The 24,393-nt window shown below is 47.5% G+C and overlaps 1 protein-coding gene across 1 annotated transcript in view; it reads left to right on the forward strand.

The window, feature by feature from the left end:
- Positions 1–24,393, forward strand: part of LOC140106908 (uncharacterized) — an 82,984-nt gene that overhangs the window by 8,305 nt on the left and 50,286 nt on the right. The window contains exons 2-5 of the mRNA XM_072131546.1: positions 12,570–12,908; positions 12,999–13,328; positions 17,217–17,324; positions 23,324–23,821. Of these exons, the coding sequence (XP_071987647.1) occupies positions 12,587–12,908; positions 12,999–13,328; positions 17,217–17,324; positions 23,324–23,821 (1,258 nt within the window). The 5' untranslated portion in view covers positions 12,570–12,586. The remainder of the gene's footprint in view (positions 1–12,569; positions 12,909–12,998; positions 13,329–17,216; positions 17,325–23,323; positions 23,822–24,393) is intronic.

The raw sequence follows: 24,393 nt of genomic DNA on the forward strand, positions 1-24,393 counted from the left end.
GAGAGGGGTAGAAGGGAAGTGTACACGTGAGAGGGGTAGAAGGGAAGTGCACACGTGAGAGCGGTAGAAGGGAAGTGCACACGTGAGAGGGGTAGAAGGGAAGTGCACACGTGAGAGGGGTAGAAGGGAAGTGCACACGTGAGAGGGGCAGAAGGGAAGTGCACACACGAGAGGGGCAGAAGGGAAGTGCACACACGAGAGGGGCAGAAGGGAAGTGTACGCACGAGAGGAGTAGAAGGGAAGTGTACACACGAGAGGGGCAGAAGGGAAGTGCACACACGAGAGGGGCAGAAGGGAAGTGCACACGTGAGAGGGGCAGAAGGGAAGTGTACGCGTGAGAGGGGTAGAAGGGAAGTGCACACATGAGAGGGGTAGAAGGGAAGTGTACACACGAGAGGGGCAGAAGGGAAGTGCACACGTGAGAGGGGTAGAAGGGAAGTGTACACGTGAGAGGGGTAGAAGGGAAGTGTACACGTGAGAGGGGTAGAAGGGAAGTGTACACGTGAGAGGGGTAGAAGGGAAGTGCACACGTGAGAGGGGCATAAGGGAAGTGCACACGTGAGAGGGGCATAAGGGAAGTGCACACGTGAGAGGGGCAGAAGGGAAGTGTACACGTGAGAGGGGCAGAAGGGAAGTGCACACGTGAGAGGGGCAGAAGGGAAGTGTACACGTGAGAGGGGTAGAAGGGAAGTGTACACGTGAGAGGGGTAGAAGGGAAGTGTACACGTGAGAGGGGTAGAAGGGAAGTGTACACACGAGAGGGGTAGAAGGGAAGTGCACACGTGAGAGGGGTAGAAGGGAAGTGTACACGTGAGAGGGGTAGAAGGGAAGTGTACACGTGAGAGGGGTAGAAGGGAAGTGTACACGTGAGAGGGGCATAAGGGAAGTGCACACGTGAGAGGGGCAGAAGGGAAGTGCACACGTGAGAGGGGCAGAAGGGAAGTGTACACGTGAGAGGGGTAGAAGGGAAGTGTACACGTGAGAGGGGTAGAAGGGAAGTGCACACATGAGAGGGGTAGAAGGGAAGTGCACACGTGAGAGGGGTAGAAGGGAAGTGCACACGTGAGAGGGGTAGAAGGGAAGTGCACACACGAGAGGGGTAGAAGAGAAGTGCACGCGTGAGAGGGGTAGAAGGGAAGTGTACACACGAGAGGGGTAGAAGGGAAGTGTACACACGAGAGGGGCAGAAGGGAAGTGCACACGTGAGAGGGGTAGAAGGGAAGTGCACACGTGAGAGGGGTAGAAGGGAAGTGTACACGTGAGAGGGGTAGAAGGGAAGTGTACACGTGAGAGGGGTAGAAGGGAAGTGTACACGTGAGAGGGGTAGAAGGGAAGTGCACACGTGAGAGGGGTAGAAGGGAAGTGTACACATGAGAGGGGTAGAAGGGAAGTGTACACGTGAGAGAGTTAGAAGGGAAGTGCACACGTGAGAGGGGTAGAAGGGAAGTGTACACACGAGAGGGGTAGAAGGGAAGTGTACGCACGAGAGGGGTAGAAGGGAAGTGCACACGTGAGAGGGGTAGAAGGGAAGTGCACGCGTGAGAGGGGTAGAAGGGAAGTGTACACATGAGAGGGGTAGAAGGGAAGTGTACACATGAGAGGGGTAGAAGGGAAGTGCACACGTGAGAGGGGTAGAAGGGAAGTGTACACATGAGAGGGGTAAAAGGGAAGTGTACACGTGAGAGAGTTAGAAGGGAAGTGCACACGTGAGAGGGGTAAAAGGGAAGTGTACACGTGAGAGAGTTAGAAGGGAAGTGCACACGTGAGAGGGGTAGAAGGGAAGTGCACACGTGAGAGGGGTAGAAGGGAAGTGCACACGTGAGAGGGGTAGAAGGGAAGTGCACACGCGAGAGGGGTAGAAGGGAAGTGCACACGCGAGAGGGGTAGAAGGGAAGTGCACACGTGAGAGGGGCAGAAGGGAAGTGCACACGTGAGAGGGGCAGAAGGGAAGTGCACACGTGAGAGGGGCAGAAGGGAAGTGCACACGTGAGAGGGGCAGAAGGGAAGTGCACACGTGAGAGGGGTAGAAGGGAAGTGTACACGTGAGAGGGGTAGAAGGGAAGTGCACACGTGAGAGGGGTAGAAGGGAAGTGCACACGCGAGAGGGGCAGAAGGGAAGTGCACGCGTGAGAGGGGTAGAAGGGAAGTGTACACGTGAGAGGGGTAGAAGGGAAGTGCACACGTGAGAGCGGTAGAAGGGAAGTGCACACGCGAGAGGGGCAGAAGGGAAGTGCACACGCGAGAGGGGTAGAAGGGAAGTGCACACGTGAGAGGGGTAGAAGGGAAGTGTACACGTGAGAGGGGTAGAAGGGAAGTGCACACGTGAGAGCGGTAGAAGGGAAGTGCACACGCGAGAGGGGCAGAAGGGAAGTGCACACGTGAGAGGGGTAGAAGGGAAGTGCACACGTGAGAGGGGTAGAAGGGAAGTGTACACACGAGAGGGGTAGAAGGGAAGTGCACACGCGAGAGGGGCAGAAGGGAAGTGTACACATGAGAGGAGTAGAAGGGAAGTGCACACATGAGAGGGGTAGAAGGGAAGTGTACACGTGAGAGGGGTAGAAGGGAAGTGCACACGTGAGAGCGGTAGAAGGGAAGTGCACACGCGAGAGGGGCAGAAGGGAAGTGCACACGTGAGAGGGGTAGAAGGGAAGTGCACACGTGAGAGGGGTAGAAGGGAAGTGTACACACGAGAGGGGTAGAAGGGAAGTGCACACGCGAGAGGGGCAGAAGGGAAGTGTACACATGAGAGGAGTAGAAGGGAAGTGTACACGTGAGAGGGGTAGAAGGGAAGTGCACACGTGAGAGGGGTAGAAGGGAAGTGTACACACGAGAGGGGTAGAAGGGAAGTGTACACACGAGAGGGGTAGAAGGGAAGTGTACACGTGAGAGGGGTAGAAGGGAAGTGTACACACGAGAGGGGTAGAAGGGAAGTGCACACGTGAGAGGGGTAGAAGGGAAGTGTACACATGAGAGGGGTAGAAGGGAAGTGCACACGTGAGAGGGGTAGAAGGGAAGTGCACACGTGAGAGGGGTAGAAGGGAAGTGCACACGCGAGAGGGGTAGAAGGGAAGTGTACACACGAGAGGGGTAGAAGGGAAGTGCACACGTGAGAGGGGTAGAAGGGAAGTGCACACGTGAGAGGGGTAGAAGGGAAGTGCACACGTGAGAGGGGTAGAAAAGAACAAACAGAAATTACTAAGAAGCCATTTATCTGGAAAAATTAGTTTTAGAAGTAGAAACGAATATGAAAGAAGGTGATACAGATGAAAACACAATTAACCCTTTGTTTGTCACCACATTTTCGGTCCATTATACGTAAATATTGGCACATATTGCGGGGACACCCTACGATAGGAGCCTAACTCACGGAAAAACCTACAGTCGTGTTTTGTAAAGCTCCTGCACTAAGGGACATACAAATAGCTGAGGATATATATATATATCCTGTTTCCCTGAAAATAAGACAGTGTCTTATATTAAATTTTGCTCCTATAGAGGCGCTAGGTCTTATTTTCAGGGGATGTCTTATCTTTCCATGAACAAGAATTTACATTTATCGTTGAACGAAAAATCTACTTCTCTTATGACTCTCCAAACTCTGAATTTCCTTCTGTATTTCTTGTGACTCCATTTCTATTAGAATCATTGGCCCCGGGCTCTGATGTTTAGTAAAAGCACTTCCCATAAATGACCCTTCTTATCCTGGTGGCTGCTGGGATCACATCTGCAGCGCCACAGCCGGTGATTTACTTCCATGATTTCTTCTCCATGTCACAACCTTCTGCAGCATCTAAAAGATTTCCTAATACTAATGTACAGCGTGGGGTGAGCTGCTGCAATGGCGGACGCTGGGTCTTATTTTCAGGGGAGGCCTTATATTTCTAGCCCGGAGCAAAATTGTACTAGGTCTTACTTTTGGGGGATGTCTTATTTTAGGGGAAACAGGGTATATGTATATAGCAACAGGAACAGAGAAAAGTCTGTAGAATGTAAAGCATGGAAGGAAACGAAACAGAAAAATACATTGTGCAATAATCCAGAAATTCATGGCCAAACAATAGAATGACATGAGGACATGAATGGTGACACTACTAATGTTGTATATTTGTTGCTATGTACTTGTCCTATGGGTTATGTGGGAAGGACAGGACGTTACATTATAACCAGAATAGCCGAGCATTGTAGGGACATTAGAGAAGGTCTCATGAGTCGCAGGGGCTCAGCACCTTTAAAAAAATAATAATTCAGATCCGGGAGGTTTGCGTTTTTTTTTTTCAATTGAAAGGGTTAAATCGCACTGGCAGGGGGGGGGGGGCAGATTAACATTAACTAAGTAGAAGGGAAGGTTACTGGACACACAGACTGGACATTAGGAGTATTGTGTTATATATTGTATCCTGATGCTCATCAGTGGCTGAATGAGGACACATTATAAGGTAGTAAAGTTAGGAAATCTAGAGATTATAATCACATCAGGGCGTGTAATAATGTGACCAAGGCCTTATAGCAGACAGGTCACTTCATCATCAGGTGCAAAGCAGGGAGTGATAATAGTGCACCTGTGAGTGGGTAATGTGAACACGTCCCTAGGATTGGATAGGTTACTGATACTTTTAGATGGATGCTCCCCAAAAACTCTCCAAAAGGTCCTGCCGGTGCCTGGTCAGAGGATCAGCCTGATCCCAGAGTGGAGAGACCCAAACCAGAGCCACTGGTATTGTCAGAAACACAGATGAGGCAGCAGTTCTAACTATCATGACCACAGTATCAGCACTGTAGCAATGGGCAGAGGTTGTGCGCAGTCAGAGTCCAGGCAGAGGTTGTGCGCAGTCAGAGTCCAGGCAGAGGTTGTGCGCAGTCAGAGTCCAGGCAGAGGTTGTGCGCAGTCAGAGTCCAGGCAGAGGTTGTGCGTAGTCAGAGTCCAGGCAGAGGTTGTGCGTAGTCAGAGTCCAGGCAGAGGTTGTGCGTAGTCAGAGTCCAGGCAGAGGTTGTGCGCAGTCAGAGTCCAGGCAGAGGTTGTGCGTAGTCAGAGTCCAGGCAGAGGTTGTGCGCAGTCAGAGTCCAGGCAGCGGTTGTGCGTAGTCAGAGTCCAGGCAGAGGTTGTGCGTAGTCAGAGTCCAGGCAGAGGTTGTGCGTAGTCAGAGTCCAGGCAGAGGTTGTGCGCAGTCAGAGTCCAGGCAGAGGTTGTGCGTAGTCAGAGTCCAGGCAGAGGTTGTGCGCAGTCAGAGTCCAGGCAGAGGTTGTGCGTAGTCAGAGTCCAGGCAGAGGTTGTGCGCAGTCAGAGTCCAGGCAGAGGTTGTGCGCAGTCAGAGTCCAGGCAGAGGTTGTGCGCAGTCAGAGTCCAGGCAGAGGTTGTGCGTAGTCAGAGTCCAGGCAGAGGTTGTGCGCAGTCAGAGTCCAGGCAGAGGTTGTGCGCAGTCAGAGTCCAGGCAGCGGTTGTGCGTAGTCAGAGTCCAGGCAGAGGTTGTGCGTAGTCAGAGTCCAGGCAGAGGTTGTGCGTAGTCAGAGTCCAGGCAGAGGTTGTGCGCAGTCAGAGTCCAGGCAGAGGTTGTGCGTAGTCAGAGTCCAGGCAGAGGTTGTGCGTAGTCAGAGTCCAGGCAGAGGTTGTGCGCAGTCAGAGTCCAGGCAGAGGTTGTGCGTAGTCAGAGGCCAGGCAGAGGTTGTGCGTAGTCAGAGTCCAGGCAGAGGTTGTGCGTAGTCAGAGTCCAGGCAGAGGTTGTGCGCAGTCAGAGGCCAGGCAGAGGTTGTGCGTAGTCAGAGTCCAGGCAGAGGTTGTGCGTAGTCAGAGTCCAGGCAGAGGTTGTGCGCAGTCAGAGTCCAGGCAGAGGTTGTGCGTAGTCAGAGTCCAGGCAGAGGTTGTGCGTAGTCAGAGTCCAGGCAGAGGTTGTGCGCAGTCAGAGTCCAGGCAGAGGTTGTGCGCAGTCAGAGTCCAGGCAATAGGACAGGACAGGCAGAGAAGATTCAGGAGATTTTTTTCATATTTCATAGAATCATATTTCAAAATAAAATAAAAATAAAACATATACCAAAAAGGCTAGAAAAATCTGCTATAATAGAAAGCCAATATCACACAGCACAGTTATTCTAACTTCTATTTATATTGTGCCCTTTTAATAAGTTTTTCTATTTTACAAATGGAACCTTTTTTATGACCATTATCACCACACAAACTAAGCACCAAACTTCTGCCAGCAGTGGTGAATGTCCCCCAGCGGGGCGCCCCCTGTGCCGCTCATCCAGACACAACAGGTCATCGGAATCATGGCCTAGCCAGGAAAACACTGCACATAGGCCCTGGAGGTGGCTAAAGCGCTGGTACACTGCACATAGGCCCCGGAGGCAGCTAAAGCGCTGGTACACTGCGCCCCGGAGCAACCCCCAGTGTCCCCCAGCCAGTAGTCCCCCCACAACACTGCACATAGGCCCCGGAGGCAGCTAAAGCGCTGGTACACTGTGCCCCGGAGCAACCCCCAGTGTCCCCCAGCCAGTAGTCCCCCCACAACACTGCACATAGGCCCCGGATGCAGCTAAAGCACTGGCACACTGCGCCCCGGAGCAACCCCCAGTGCCCCCCCCCCCCCCCGCAACACTGCACATAGGCCCTGGAAACAGTTAAAGCACTGGTATACTGCGCCCCGGAGCAACCTACAGTGTCCCCCCCCCCCCCCCCACAACACTGCACATAGGCCCCGGAGGCAGCTAAAGATGAGGATTAAGTGTGAACTTTGATTTATAGCAGCACTATTGTAGCCACGGTATAATACTTATTTCGATATCACCTGCAGCCGGATTTAAGAGGAGGAACAAGAGTGAACTATGACTTATAAAAACCCTAATTGAAGTCTGTTGGATAATTGAACTATACTCATATATGCATGTACCTGAGCCAAAGCGGAAAGCATAAGGGAGTATTGTGGTGTATAATATATACTCATAGTTTGCACGCATGATTGGATCAATGCAGAGGAAACGGTTTGAATCGCAATTTTTTGCGACAGGGTTTAACATATTTTTGTCACGATTTGTCAAAGGTTCTCCTCCTTACTAACAAAATCCGCATGTATGATTGCGCATGCTTCTCCGCATGAGCGGCCGGACCAATATATAGGAAGAAGTGTGAACAATTCACTTATATTGACTACGCTGCGAGAGCCTGCATCCCGCTGCTGTGGAAACAAACTACCACCAACCGTGGCAATGTGAGTGGCATAAGTCAACGATCTCATGTACATGGAAGATCTCACTTCTTCTGTCCATGGGACTTATGACAAGTTCCACAAAACGTGGCAACCCTGGATTCAATTCAAATCGTCTTCTGAATATAGAGACCTGCTTTAACTCTGGAATTACTACTACTATGCCTCATTTGACAGTGCTCTGCCTCCTCTTCCCCCCCTCGGTTTCCCCACCCTTTATATCCCACCTACACTCCCCCCCCCCTTGTTTTTCCCCTTCTGGCTATTGCCTCACTCTTAGTTATCTGTGGATTTAATTTTTTCCTTCTACCCCCTAGAGCCCTAAATGGCCCCTTGTGGCTAACGGGGCCTGATTATCTTAGTCTTTCTGCTTTTGCCCTTTCTGTTCTCAAACTTAAATTTAAAAAACATGTTAGCGGAGCTAGTTTACATAAAGACATGTTGAACTTGTTGATCCAGTGTTTTTCTTCTGGTGTGCTGCTATGGTGAGACTTCGCGATCCTCTGTTCCTTTGTAACTCGTTTTTCTACCTGTATTCAATAAAAAGAAATGATAAAAAACTTCTATTGCCTAATTCGCACAGCTTGATAACGCCCAATTCCCCTTGAATATCATAGGGTAACAAAGGATAAAAGGTAATGAAGGCCTTCAACTTAGCAACTTTTGTGAGGACATCGGGTTATATGATGTTTGGAGGGCAAAATACGGATCAAGAAAGGTATTTCTTATTATAGTAAAACACACAATACTCTGTCCAGGATAGATCATGGTTTGGTTAGTCAAGATATGTTGGGGGAAGTCACAGCGATGAGGTACGAACAGATTCTGATTTCGGATCATGCACTCTCGCGGAATATTCATTTAGCTAAAAAGGAAATTAAAAGGAAAGAAGAAGCTGTGAGAAAGGGTAGAGTGCGGGTAGAGTGCGGGTAGAGTGCGGGTAGAGTGCGGGTAGAGTGCGGGTAGAGTGTGGGTAGAGTGCGGGTAGAGTGCGGGTAGAGTGCGGGTAGAGTGTGGGTAGAGTGCGGGTAGAGTGGGGGTAGAGTGCGGGTAGAGTGCGGGTAGAGTGCGGGTAGAGTGTGGGTAGAGTGCGGGTAGAGTGCGGGTAGAGTGCGGGTAGAGTGCGGGTAGAGTGCGGGTAGAGTGTGGGTAGAGTGCGGGTAGAGTGCGGGTAGAGTGCGGGTAGAGTGTGGGTAGAGTGCGGGTAGAGTGGGGGTAGAGTGCGGGTAGAGTGCGGGTAGAGTGCGGGTAGAGTGCGGAGGAGGTGTCGAAAATAATAATAGATACATTGAGGCAAAAGAAAAATACAAAGGTTTATGGTGGAGAAATCTCAACATAAGATTTTCTTCTCTGGACAATCTAACTTTCCGGAAGGAGGACAGCCGGGGAAATAAGACTGTAACAGCTACTAGTGGATGGGAGACTGTATAACAATCACGATCAGATTCGGGTAAATTCAGAACTTTCTATAAGGCTCTATACGAGTCTCCATGTAATAAAAGCTGCGCGGAGATTGAGGGATATTTGGGGGATATTACCTTCCCACGCTTATCTCAGGAACAGGCAGATACGTTACAAGCACCAATCATCCTTATAGAACTGGTGGAAACAATAGACACATGTACTAATGACACGGCCCAGGACCGGACGGACTTCCGTTTGGGTTCTATTGGAGGTATAAAAGAGCGCTGCTGCCTGTGATGTTAGATATGATGGAAGAAACTTATAAGAGAGGGAGGGACTCTGAAACCATGGCAGGGGCACGTATAATCCCTAAAAACAAGAAGGATCTGCTTGACATGGGGTCGTATAGACCAATTTCCTTAATTAGCACTGACGCTAAGATCCTAGCAGAAGCACTTGCCGAAGACTTCAGAGACTTATCACCAATATCAGTCATGAGGATCAAAAGGGGTTTATCCCAGGAAGAAGTGTGAATATTTGTGACTCTGGAGGAGGGAGACCTCCGCCCGGTGCTGTCATTAGGAGCAGTTAAGGCGTTTGACAGGGTTCTATGGGTTGTCATGCGCAGATTTGGTTTCGGCCCTGTCTTTATGAAATGGGTGCAAAGTCTGTACAGTTCACCAAAAGCTGAGGCCGCCGTAATGGGACAGAGTCAGGACCCTATTCTTAAAAAAGAAGTACCAGGCAGGGCTGCCCCCTCTCCCCTCTTTGCTATTTTTATTGAGCCATTAAGATCAGATCAGCTACAGGAGTTAGGGGGGGAGGGGGCAGTCAAGTGTCGGTGCCTAGGATAGTGGAGATTGTTAAGGAGTTCGGCCAATGTTCAGGGTTTGAAATTAATTGGAAAAAAACCTGTCTGCTGCCTCTAGATGGGTATAAGGGGGAAATTGCTTTGTGTAAAGATTCTCTCAAATATTTGTGTGTTAAAATATTCGCAAAAATGGAGGAATTCAATACTTTAAATTTAAGACCTTTTATTAGGGAAACAAGAGGTAGGATACAGTTATGGGACAAGCTGCCACTTTCCTTTGCAGATAGAGTCGCTTAAATGGTTCTCTTAGCACAAATCCTTTTTTCTTGGCAGTCTGCCCCATTCGGATAGAGAACTCTTTCTTTAAGGCCATGGAATCCTTGTCTAACGAACTTATCTGGGGCAGAAAAAGTGTGAGAATTAAGCTTAGGTATTGGTACAAGCCACTTATAGAGGGAGGGATAGGGAGGCCCGTTCTCTTCGGATACTATCTTGCCGCTCAGCTATCTAGGGTAGGGAGCTGGAAGGATAAGACGGATCCAGATCTTCTACTTCAACCTCTCGAGTTTGGCATTTGAAGCATTGGAAAAGAATATGTGCTATAAGGAGGATAAGAAAGTTAGTATGAAGGGGGCAAAGTTTAAGGGTCGGAAAGAGGTTAAGGAAATGTTACACATTAATGGAATATTAGACTGCACTCCGCTATGGCACAATCAGGAATTTCCGGAATGAGGGACATTACCAGATGACATTTTTCGGGAAAGGAAGGGTATTAGACATTTTTCACAGATATTAGAAAATAGAAGGATAGTAAGTTTTAACTTTATGAAAGAAAAATATGTAATAAGGGAAAAGGATTTTCTGAGATATTTTCAATTAGTTCACGTGAAAAAAATAACACTTAGAAATAAGATCACATAATTGTGTGAAGGGGGTGATTGCTGGTATTTATACATTTTTGGTTAGGGGGTATTCTGCGGGTAGGAGTGATGTCGAGGGAGGAGGGGGGCGGGATTTATAGAAACGCCAGGACGGGATCAATGAATGAAAACCATAGACTGATACAGAATAAGATTCTTTACACGCTGCACTCCTCTCCTAGCGACTTATACAAGAGGAAAATTAGGGAGTCGTCCATCTGTAATAAGTGCGGAGAGGCCGGAGCTGACTTCACTCGTGTAATCTGGTTCTGCCCAGTAATCTGTGAGTTCTGGAGTGAAGTATTTCAGAGGGTGAATAATCCCTCAGATCTCTCCCTCTATCCATCTATTTCGATAGCCATTGTTGGTAGAATTAGCTCCGTGGATGTTGGCGAAAGTACTTATTGTAAGAGAATGGGGAAGTAATAGTGGTGGGAAGTTCACAATACGGAGGTGGATAATGTTGTCTTTTAAGGTAAAAAAATTCAAGCCGAAAAGAGGGGAACAATGAGGAAATGGGCGAGAACCTGGGAAGAATGGAAATAGATAACAGCCGCTATAGGTCAAAGTATTTTTTTTTTTGCCCCTTGGCCCCAGGGTCCTGCTCTATGGTATCATCCACCCGGACGCTTAGAGCTTGCCATTAACAGTAAGAGATGTGGGGGTTGGTGAGAAGTAGTCACTGGTTTTAGCACAGACTCATGTACAGGGTAAAAGTGAACTGAAGATTTTATTGTCTCTTAAACTTTTTTCACTTTGTAAACAAAAGTCCAAACAGTCCAGACAGCCGCGCGCCACTTTATTACATCGAGCTGCAGCCGGAGACTGATCTCCGATGCCGACATTCGTAGAATTAGTAAATCCCCCCCCCCAATGACTTATATCATCACTGAGGCCGACCACCCGGGTGACATCTCCCCGCCATGAACTTTAGGCCAACTTGTCCTCTTACAAAAGGTTTAACAGCTTCAAGCCCTTCCAAGGAAACTCCTAGCTGTCCTGTAATATGTGGATTATTTTTTATATTCCATCCCCAGTAATGTGACCTCCACCAATATCGGGAAGAGATTGGGGACGGAGCATTTCTAGCATCGGGTTAATGTCCATGGTTTCTAGTCTAGTACAAGTCTAAAATACAACACATACAACTGCAACAAACATTCTTCACCCTCCCCCATTGCAAAGCTGGTTTATCAGCAACAAACACACCAGGAAATGCTGGCCTGAATACAACAAACAAGTTGTATGCTTCAAGAAGGGTCTAGATGCCTTTTTACACCTAAATAACATTGATGGTTATGTTATATAGAATTATTTCCCCTGAATCCCTTCCTCATCCAATCCCTACCCTTCCTTGGCGCCATTACGGACTACAGCAATGTGACCGAGTAGCGCTCCCAGACACTAAAGTCAGGAAAATGACAATATAAAAATGTATTATGTTAAACCTATTAGAGCTGCTCTGATCCGCATTTTGCAGTAACATGAGACATAAATCACATCAGGTTTCGGGTTATGAGACGCTCACGTTACCTCCAGCTTTCACCTTCTTCTAGACCTTTCATTTAAGTCCAAATATTATCTCACAATAAAACACCAGATCTCATCTCTAGAAACCAAACTCTTCACTGGTTCTTCAGCCGTCGAGGATGAGAACGGAATAACCTCGTGCCGGCCGCTTGTTAGTGGTCGGGAGTTACAGAAACAGCTGAGCGCGACGGTGATACTCTGCTTCTGTAACTCTAACCCTGGTGATAAGATGGAAATATCCCTTTAAGCCTTGCCTTTACCTGCTGCAGAGACAGAGACTTATCTTCTTTTCAGATAGGAGACTAGTAATTGCGCCAGTGTTAGCTCTCACATGGACACTTCTCCAGCGTCACCCACCACCACGTCCTGGCAGCAGGGAGACCGTAACCCAGTAAGTTCTTAGCTACACATTCTGCCCCTTCTACCTAAATCATTGACCCTACTAGCTACCACTGTTCTCTGAGGTGTTAGTGCAGTCTCATCTTCACTGTCCCTGTCACAGAGTATAATAGAAGGAAATAAGTGAGGGATGAGCTGCAGAAAGCAGGAGGAGTCAGGGTAACATTGTATCCGGGGTAACATTGTGTCAGGGGTAACGTTGAATCGGGGGTAACATTGTGTCGGGGGTAACATTGTATCAGGGGAACGTGCCCCATCCTGACAGACACCTGTGCACCCTCTAATATCTCCCCTGTTGTTTTTCTCTAGATGGGCTGAGAGTCACTATGAAGGCGCCGCTTATCTCCGTCATGAGAGATGAGAATGTGACAATCCCCTGTGAATTTTCAGAACTTACTTCCAAGAATACTATTAATGTGTATTGGAGAAAGTCCCTGAACGGACAGAACACTGAGGTGTACAAGTTTGTACCCGGAGCCCATGAGGCCTATAGAGAAGGATGTTACATGGAGGAGGAGGAGGATATCCGGAGGGGGAACGCTGCACTTCACATCCCGCGGGTGCAGTTCAGTGATGATGGAGAATACACCTGCACGGTGATAGTCACCCCGGAGGGAGATCATGGGAAGAGCTCTCTGCAGGTGTCAGGTGAGTCACACAGGGGCAATATAGGTGACACCAGACGTTATGTATGTATGTGGTATCTCTGATGGGATCTTATTGTCTTCTCTCGTGTAGCTGTCCCCTCCGCTGTCCTGACCCCCGGAGACGCCGTCACTGTGGAGATCGGAAGTGAGAGAGTCGTGTCGTGTGACATCACTAAGTTTTACCCTAAAGATATTACCATTCGTTGGATGCGTTACGAGAAAGATTCCTCTAAATGTGTGGCCCTGGAGCGAGGCACCTGCAGCGGGGAGGCCGTAAATAATACCGATGGGACGTATAATGTTACCAGTCAGCTGACCTTATATCCTACAATGGATGATAGCGGCTATAAGTATTCCTGTGTGGTGAAGCATCGATCTCTGCCCCACGACCTGACGAGGGACTTCACTCTGACCGTAACAGGTGAGTGACTCTATTCTACCCAATAGGTTATAACAGAGAGCATCAGGTCTGATATGTGCTGGTGGATCCCAATCTCTTATTCATCCCACAAAAACTGATGTAAAATCCCAGAGAGGAGAACGATCCAGTAATCACCCTGGACTCTGAATATTATATCACACCACATCTAATCTGACAGCATCCAGAATACTGGAGTCTTGTGTGTCCTGCTTCAGCGCCCCCGATCTCAATACATATCCGTGTCACACCACACTTTTCGGTTTTGTAAGTTGAAAACATTTTTAAAAGCATGAATTTCTTTTAGTGAATTCCCCAAAATATCCATGGAAACAACATAAAGTTTCAATAAGATACAAACTTCAATAAACCAGGGTTTCCTGGTTTAACCGGCTTCCACCACGAGCTGGTTGCACCTGCGGACCAACCTGGTGGCACTACACTGCAGCAAGACCATCCTGTTTTGCAGCGGGCTCTGGTTAAGACCAGGTGTCACTTCGATTCCGGTCCAGTTGTCGGCTAGTGTCATCATCCGTGTTAGGCCAGGGGGTTCACTGACCCTGAGCCATGACAGTAAGATCCGGCCATGGACCCCGCCAAGGTGCAGCTTCCGAAACTGGCTGATCTTACCACCGTTGTGGTCCAGCAGTCCCAGCAGATTGCTTCGCAAGGAGAACAGCTAGGACAAGTCCTTGCCATGCTGCAACAGTTGCTTGTCACTCAACGTCAGATTCCTAAACTGTTCTTCTGCGTGCTGCCACTCTCCACCTCATCTCTTCTGCTAGGTCTCCCGTGGCTGCAACTCCACGCACCGGTCCTTAACTGGGGAGACAGGGGAGATCCTTTGCTGGGGATCATATTGTCTGTCCCTCTGCATGGTAGCGTCTCTACCTGTCCTGGCTTCCTCCGTGACTCCCAAGCCCTTGGAGGCCCTAAAAAACAAGCAGAGACTCACCGTCCCTATGATTGTCCTGTGGATCTCCTAACAGGTGCCTCTCCTCCTAGAGGCCGTGTTTATCCTCTTTCAGTTCCAGAGACTTCTGCTATGTCATAGCATATTAAAGAGAACCTGAAGAGAGGCTTCATATGCAAATCCTCCTTTCTAGCTGGCGCAAGCTTCTTTTCGTGACCAAGAAGGACAGCTCCCTCCGTCCTTGTGTTAACTATCGCGGGCTTAGCAAGGTCAACGCGCGGGATTTAACATTTCAAATTGTGTCGCAAGACACGCACTTACAAGCACCGGGAAGAAAAAAGTGAACTCCGGCGGACCCCTTGCGGGGAAGTGACAGATGCAGGAACTCGGGTGCGCGAGCTTCGTGAATCGCACGGGACTTCATCTTCATCGGACTGTTCGGATCGGGGATCGCGACAGGACTGGGTAAGTAAATTTTCCCCATTATCTCTCCTCAACAACTGGTTGTTGCCGCTCAGGTGGATCTTCGGCAGCTTTCTCCCGGCAAGATGTATGTCCGACTTGCACTCCTGAAGAAGATTCTGTCTTGGGGACATTCTTCGCATCTGGCTGGGCACCCTGCGGTACAACGCTCTGTGGCCCTGATCTCCTGCTACTACTGGTGGCCTGACCTGGTCAAAGATGTCCGGGATTTCGTGGGATCCTGCACCTCCTGTGCCAGTAATAAGCCTGTTGCTTCCGTTGCCGATACCCAGTCACCTGTGGTCACACGTGGCTATGGACTTTGTCACTGACCGGTTTTCCAAGATGTCCCATTTTGTTTCTCTTCCAGGCCTTCTTTCTGCTCCTTCTCTTGCTAGTTTGTTCTTCCAGTATATCTTTCGGCAGCATGAACTTCCTCAACACATCGTATCCAACCGAGGGGTCCAGTTTGTGTCTGGCGTTCCTTGTGTAACCAGCTGCAAGTAAAACATTTCTTCTGGTTACCACCCCCAGTCAAATGGTCAGGAAGAAAGGGTGAATCATACTCTGGGCTGTTACCTCTGCCACTTCCTCTCAGCCCGTCATGTTGACTGGTCCTGTCTGCTACCATGGGCTGAATTTGAATTCTGCTATAACTCCATGGATTCTGGGTCTGCTGGAGCAGCTCCTTTCTTTGTGGTCTGCAGTCGATTCACTCGTCCTCCTCTTCCTCTGTCTAGTCCCTCGGAGGTTCCTGCAGTAGAGGAACTGGTGCAGGATCTCAAATTAATTTGGGAACAGACCAGTATGTCTCTTCTCCAAGCCACAGGCGACACCAAGACCCAGGCTGATAAGAAGCATTGGACTCCTCCTGTCTTCTGCAGGGTGACAAGGTATGGTTATTTTCCAGATACATCTGTTTGAAGTGATTAAACATATTAATCCGGTGGCGTACAAGCTCCATCCTTTCTCCTACAATGCGAATCCCGAATTCCGTCCATGGTTCCCTCCTGAAACCTGTCATCTTGAACCGCTTCTCTCAGCAATCTCCTCCTCCTGCTCCAAAAGGTTGACTCCACGTATGTCTACGAGGTTAAAGAGGTACTGGACATGAAGACCGTGAGAGGTAAGCGGTTCTGCCTTGTTGACTGGAAGGGTTTCAGGCCAGAAGAATATATTCTGGACCTTAGTCAGCGTAGTACTGTCATGGGTGTCTCGGGTGTCCACGTCTCGGATCGCAGGCACAACCAAGCCCCTCTCCGTGGTGGCGCCCTACCCGGCCATCATTCTCCTGCTTCCGCCCCGGAAGGTCAACGCTTCCTTCCCTGCTTTCTAGGATGCGTGTGCACTGGCTCTTGAAGATTTAAAGGGCAAGCGCACTGCTGATTAGCGTTGGCCACTTCTGGGTTTCCTACTTAAACCGGCTGCTCCCATCAACCCCTGCCGGATCTTTGAGCTACATGTCAACGAGAAAGCTATTTCCCCGCGATCCTGCTCTGGCCTCCCGTTGTGACCCCGGACCTGACCCTGACTTAGCACCTCTGCCACCTGCTTTGAACATCTGCCTGCTTCTGACCACGAGATTGCCTAACATTCCTGTACCTCGACCTTAGCTGCCACCATGGACAGGTCGCACCTGTGGAACAATCTGGTGGCACCACGCCACAGCAAGACCATCCTGCTTTACGGCGGGCTCTGGTAAAGACCGGGTGCCACTTAGATTCCAGTCCCAGGTGTCGGCTAGTGTCGTCGTCCGGGTTCACTGACCCCGAGGCCTGACACAATGTAACATAAAAATGAGGAAATGTTAAAGGGGTGAGAAGACTTTTAGAACACACTAGAGACCCCTGGAGAGAACTAGATCTTCTCCTCATACCAATCATGACACTACACGTGTAACATTATGTATACTTGTAGACAGCTTGTATAAGGACATTGTTATACTGGTGAGCCACCAAGGTTATTGAGGGAATGAGTGGTTTATAGGTTTATAGTGCAAGGACAGGATATCAAACTACTAAGGGGTGACCTTATTATACTGTGCAGATGTGTGAATGGACCTATCCCCCTAAGCTGGTAACCAGGATAAGGAGGCCTCCTCTACATCTAGATGTAACGTGGCCCCACCATCATTATAGAGATTCGTTACTGAAGTAGAAGTGAGACTGTGGAACATTCTGCCACATGATGCTGTGACAGCTGATACTTTGTACATCAAGAGGGTCAAGGACATGTTTTCTAGGAAAAAAATATATTACATGTTGTGGGAAGTAGATTCTATGTGATAGGATGTACAGTAGAGTTTTTCTGTTCTTCAATATCAACGCAGTAGGAATACAGCTGAACTTGGGAGATGTATCGGTGTCATTTATTGACCCACCAATAGATACAAGTGTCAGTGCCCTCCCCTCATGTGTAACAGAGGCTCTGGCACGGCTACCATATATATATATATATATATAGATGTAGACTGGTGCATATCTCATGTTGTTCTTATATGTTCCATGTGATTACAGAGAAAGCAGATAACACGGGGACGGTTGTCGCTGCTGTGATCCTGACATTACTCACTGTGATCCTTCTATCAGCTGCTGCTTTTCTCTACCATCAAGCGTTCACTAAAGGTGAGGATCCAGGGGATCTGTAAGACGTCTTGGGGTTCAGCATTGGTGAGTCCCTCGATCCGACCAGATGGCAGATACTGATCTAGCGAGAGGTCACACACTTGCATCGTGCGTTTACCAGATATTTGGTGACATATTTGAATAAACACTTAAAAAGATATAAATGGAAAGCCGTCCATGTATATCCAGCAGCAGGGCATTACTATATAGCAGGAGCAGTAGTACTGTGCTGTGCATGTACACACAGTATAGAGGTACTTGTACTGTGCATGTACACACAGTATAGAGGTACTTGTGCTGTGCATGTACACACAGTATAGAGGTACTTGTACTGTGCATGTACACACAGTATAGAGGTACTTGTACTGTGCATGTACACACAGTATAGAGGTACTTGTGCTGTGCATGTACACACAGTATAGAGGTACTTGTACTGTGCATGTACACACAGTATAGAGGTACTTGTACTGTGCATGTACACACAGGATAGAGGTACTTGTACTGTGCATGTACACACAGTATAGAGGTACTTGTGCTGTACATGTACACACAGTATAGAGGTACTTGTGCTGTGCATGTACACACAGTATAGAGGTACTTGTACTGTGCATGTACACACAGTATAGAGGTACTTGTGCTGTGCATGTACACACAGTATAGAGGTACTTGTGCTGTGCATGTACACACAGGATAGAGGTACTTGTACTGTGCATGTACACACAGTATAGAGGTACTTGTACTGTGCATGTACACACAGTATAGAGGTACTTGTGCTGTGCATGTACACACAGTATAGAGGTACTTGTGCTGTGCATGTACACACAGTATAGAGGTACTTGTGCTGTGCATGTACACACAGTATAGAGGTACTTGTACTGTGCATGTACACACAGTATAGAGGTACTTGTACTGTGCATGTACACACAGTATAGAGGTACTTGTACTGTGCATGTACACACAGTATAGAGGTACTTGTGCTGTGCATGTACACACAGTATAGAGGTACTTGTGCTGTGCATGTACACACAGTATAGAGGTACTTGTGCTGTGCATGTACACACAGTATAGAGGTACTTGTGCTGTGCATGTACACACAGTATAGAGGTACTTGTGCTGTGCATGTACACACAGTATAGAGGTACTTGTACTGTGCATGTACACACAGTATAGAGGTACTTGTGCTGTGCATGTACACACAGTATAGAGGTACTTGTACTGTGCATGTACACACAGTATAGAGGTACTTGTGCTGTGCATGTACACACAGTATAGAGGTACTTGTGCTGTGCATGTACACACAGTATAGAGGTACTTGTGCTGTACATGTACACACAGTATAGAGGTACTTGTGCTGTGCATGTACACACAGTATAGAGGTACTTGTGCTGTGCATGTACACACAGTATAGAGGTACTTGTGCTGTGCATGTACACACAGTATAGAGGTACTTGTGCTGTGCATGTACACACAGTATAGAGGTACTTGTACTGTGCATGTACACACAGTATAGAGGTACTTGTACTGTGCATGTACACACAGTATAGAGGTACTTGTACTGTGCATGTACACACAGTATAGAGGTACTTGTGCTGTGCATGTACACACAGTATAGAGGTACTTGTACTGTGCATGTACACACAGTATAGAGGTACTTGTACTGTGCATGTACACACAGTATAGAGGTACATGTGCTGTGCATGTACACACAGTATAGAGGTACTTGTGCTGTGCATGTACACACAGTATAGAGGTACTTGTGCTGTGCATGTACACACAGTATAGAGGTACTTGTGCTGTGCATGTACACACAGTATAGAGGTACTTGTGCTGTACATGTACACACAGTATAGAGGTACTTGTACTGTGCATGTACACACAGTATAGAGGTACTTGTACTGTGCATGTACACACAGTATAGAGGTACTTGTGCTGTGCATGTACACACAGTATAGAGGTACTTGTGCTGTGCATGTACACACAGTATAGAGGTACTTGTACTGTGCATGTACACACAGTATAGAGGTACTTGTACTGTGCATGTACACACAGTATAGAGGTACTTGTGCTGTGCATGTACACACAGTATAGAGGTACTTGTGCTGTGCATGTACACACAGTATAGAGGTACTTGTACTGTGCATGTACACACAGTATAGAGGTACTTGTACTGTGCATGTACACACAGTATAGAGGTACTTGTGCTGTGCATGTACACACAGTATAGAGGTACTTGTGCTGTGCATGTACACACAGTATAGAGGTACTTGTACTGTGCATGTACACACAGTATAGAGGTACTTGTGCTGTGCATGTACACACAGTATAGAGGTACTTGTGCTGTGCATGTACACACAGTATAGAGGTACTTGTGCTGTGCATGTACACACAGTATAGAGGTACTTGTACTGTGCATGTACACACAGTATAGAGGTACTTGTACTGTGCATGTACACACAGTATAGAGGTACTTGTACTGTGCATGTACACACAGTATAGAGGTACTTGTGCTGTGCATGTACACACAGTATAGAGGTACTTGTACTGTGCATGTACACACAGTATAGAGGTACTTGTACTGTGCATGTACACACAGTATAGAGGTACATGTGCTGTGCATGTACACACAGTATAGAGGTACTTGTGCTGTGCATGTACACACAGTATAGAGGTACTTGTGCTGTGCATGTACACACAGTATAGAGGTACTTGTGCTGTGCATGTACACACAGTATAGAGGTACTTGTGCTGTACATGTACACACAGTATAGAGGTACTTGTACTGTGCATGTACACACAGTATAGAGGTACTTGTACTGTGCATGTACACACAGTATAGAGGTACTTGTGCTGTGCATGTACACACAGTATAGAGGTACTTGTGCTGTGCATGTACACACAGTATAGAGGTACTTGTACTGTGCATGTACACACAGTATAGAGGTACTTGTACTGTGCATGTACACACAGTATAGAGGTACTTGTGCTGTGCATGTACACACAGTATAGAGGTACTTGTGCTGTGCATGTACACACAGTATAGAGGTACTTGTACTGTGCATGTACACACAGTATAGAGGTACTTGTGCTGTGCATGTACACACAGTATAGAGGTACTTGTACTGTGCATGTACACACAGGATAGAGGTACTTGTACTGTGCATGTACACACAGTATAGAGGTACTTGTACTGTGCATGTACACACAGTATAGAGGTACTTGTGCTGTGCATGTACACACAGTATAGAGGTACTTGTGCTGTGCATGTACACACAGTATAGAGGTACTTGTGCTGTGCATGTACACACAGTATAGAGGTACTTGTACTGTGCATGTACACACAGTATAGAGGTACTTGTACTGTGCATGTACACACAGTATAGAGGTACTTGTACTGTGCATGTACACACAGTATAGAGGTACTTGTGCTGTGCATGTACACACAGTATAGAGGTACTTGTGCTGTGCATGTACACACAGTATAGAGGTACTTGTGCTGTGCATGTACACACAGTATAGAGGTACTTGTGCTGTGCATGTACACACAGTATAGAGGTACTTGTGCTGTGCATGTACACACAGTATAGAGGTACTTGTACTGTGCATGTACACACAGTATAGAGGTACTTGTGCTGTGCATGTACACACAGTATAGAGGTACTTGTGCTGTGCATGTACACACAGTATAGAGGTACTTGTGCTGTGCATGTACACACAGTATAGAGGTACTTGTGCTGTACATGTACACACAGTATAGAGGTACTTGTGCTGTGCATGTACACACAGTATAGAGGTACTTGTGCTGTGCATGTACACACAGTATAGAGGTACTTGTGCTGTGCATGTACACACAGTATAGAGGTACTTGTGCTGTGCATGTACACACAGTATAGAGGTACTTGTACTGTGCATGTACACACAGTATAGAGGTACTTGTACTGTGCATGTACACACAGTATAGAGGTACTTGTACTGTGCATGTACACACAGTATAGAGGTACTTGTGCTGTGCATGTACACACAGTATAGAGGTACTTGTACTGTGCATGTACACACAGTATAGAGGTACTTGTACTGTGCATGTACACACAGTATAGAGGTACATGTGCTGTGCATGTACACACAGTATAGAGGTACTTGTGCTGTGCATGTACACACAGTATAGAGGTACTTGTGCTGTGCATGTACACACAGTATAGAGGTACTTGTGCTGTGCATGTACACACAGTATAGAGGTACTTGTACTGTGCATGTACACACAGTATAGAGGTACTTGTGCTGTGCATGTACACACAGTATATAGGTACTTGTGCTGTGCATGTACACACAGTATAGAGGTACTTGTGCTGTGCATGTACACACAGTATAGAGGCACTTGTGCTGTGCATGTACACACAGTATATAGGTACTTGTGCTGTGCATGTACACACAGTATAGAGGTACTTGTGCTGTGCATGTACACACAGTATAGAGGTACTTGTGCTGTGCATGTACACACAGTATAGAGGTACTTGTGCTGTGCATGTACACACAGTATAGAGGTACTTGTACTGTGCATGTACACACAGTATAGAGGTACTTGTACTGTGCATGTACACACAGTATAGAGGTACATGTGCTGTGCATGTACACACAGTATAGAGGTACTTGTGCTGTGCATGTACACACAGTATAGAGGTACTTGTGCTGTGCATGTACACACAGTATAGAGGTACTTGTGCTGTGCATGTACACACAGTATAGAGGTACTTGTACTGTGCATGTACACACAGTATAGAGGTACTTGTGCTGTGCATGTACACACAGTATATAGGTACTTGTGCTGTGCATGTACACACAGTATAGAGGTACTTGTGCTGTGCATGTACACACAGTATATAGGTACTTGTGCTGTGCATGTACACACAGTATAGAGGTACTTGTGCTGTACATGTACACACAGTATAGAGGTACTTGTGCTGTGCATGTACACACAGTATAGAGGTACTTGTGCTGTGCATGTACACACAGTATATAGGTACTTGTGCTGTGCATGTACACACAGTATAGAGGTACTTGTGCTGTGCATGTACACACAGTATAGAGGTACTTGTGCTGTGCATGTACACACAGTATAGAGGTACTTGTACTGTGCATGTACACACAGTATAGAGGCACTTGTGCTGTGCATGTACACACAGTATATAGGTACTTGTGCTGTGCATGTACACACAGTATAGAGGTACTTGTGCTGTGCATGTACACACAGTATAGAGGTACTTGTGCTGTGCATGTACACACAGTATAGAGGTACTTGTACTGTGCCAATACAGTTAGAATAAGAGTAACAGTACTGTGTGCAGATATGTAGGCTGGGAGGAATAATCCAGGGCTGTGATCATATATACAGGGTAAGAGGAGGAGAACTGTGCAGTGTCCATAGAATTAGGACAGTAGTCACAAACAAAAAACATACAAACAGGGAGATGCAGAGACTCCATATTTACCTCTTCATTTCTTTTCTTATCCAGTACTGACCATTCAGGACCTTCAGAGGATGCTCACAGGTTCTGGATGGTGTATATAATACACGTGTGTCTGGAGCTACCACCACTGCATGCAACTCTACAAGCTTCCTGGGGACCCCTAAAGTTCTAGGGCCTAAGGCCACCCCACGTAACCCCTGGTTGCTCCATCTCCTATGAACAGTGATTATTGTGATATTTCCACAGTTATCCAACCGATTGATAAGGTGACTACACATTGAGGAGAGATGTTAGGCCTCATGTGCATTTTGTGGGCCACAAATCAGGACACAAATGGGGGATGACATTCCTCTGTCAGACGTCGGCAGTATAGTTGTATCTGTTCTCGGACACTTGGGTGACCTTGCAGCTTCCGCAGAGTCCACATCATTCCCAGACTCCCGAAGGATAATGAATCATAGTGCCATGGATCCTCCCCATTATCTGGGCTCTGAGTCGTAGTTTGTGATGATTTCTGGTTTTATTTATCCCCTACAGATCCCCCCACGCTTTCTGAGATCACCGGGAGCGATGAGATGATTGACATGAACAGGACGACTCTGACTTGTCACATTACGGGCTTTAGACCTAATGACCTGGAGATCTCCGTGTGTCTGAGGAGACGTGGAGCGGAGAAGCAGAAGGTCCTCACCTGGAGATCCAGGCACTTCCCGTCCTCAGGACAAGTGATGATGGGTGACAATGCTGGGGGTAGTAGTGTGGCCATAGATGTAGAGCGGCAGAGGCTGATGAATGGGGATGCCGGTCACACACAGAGACCCCTACACCTGGACATGTCTGCAGTGGTAACCCCCAATAGACCCCGTCTTCTCCGCTGTATCACATGGAGGAGACTCTACACTTACAGCTGTCAATGTTCTCTACACGTCACTCCCAGCTGTTCTGAAGATGATGGAGCAGAATTGTCTGTACATGTGTCCCACCCGGCACTGAAAGCACCGGTCTATCAGGAGAAGACACTGCGGGTCATCGGAGGTAAGACGCCTCTCATAGAAGAATTATACAATGCTACAGCAATACAGATGATGTGAAATACATAAGAGCTCTCACCTGTACAGTCACATGACGGCTTTATACCCAGTACCAGGGTTGGGGTAGGATTTATCCTCTTTTAGTGTGCGTTAGTTGTGTTTCAAATCAATAAGCATGTGTGCACGTCATAAGGAATAATTCAGACAACAGCAGATTTATGTCTCACTCATGATATCATTGCCCGGGGCAAATCGCCACTGCGCACGTTTATTATGGATGCACAAATCTAAATTAGGAAAGAAGTATATGGGGGCGGAGAATTCCCAGCTCATGATTGGGGAACTTCCTTGAAGTCAGGATAATGCATTTCTGAAATTCTTTAGCTTTGATTGTTTTGGTTATGATCACGAGGCCGGCACCATCTTATAATGAAGTCTCTGTTACAATGCCTTTAGGAAAATAAGACAAGTAGAAATGACAGGATTTGATCTATCAGCTGGGTTTACCCTAACACCAGAAGTCACAGATCGGTCATCAGGCCTGACCCTAGTATCAAAGATGTCAGATACCGGTGC

Source organism: Engystomops pustulosus, unplaced genomic scaffold (assembly GCF_040894005.1).
Source record: "Engystomops pustulosus unplaced genomic scaffold, aEngPut4.maternal MAT_SCAFFOLD_87, whole genome shotgun sequence".
NCBI classification, from domain to species: Eukaryota; Metazoa; Chordata; class Amphibia; order Anura; family Leptodactylidae; genus Engystomops; species Engystomops pustulosus.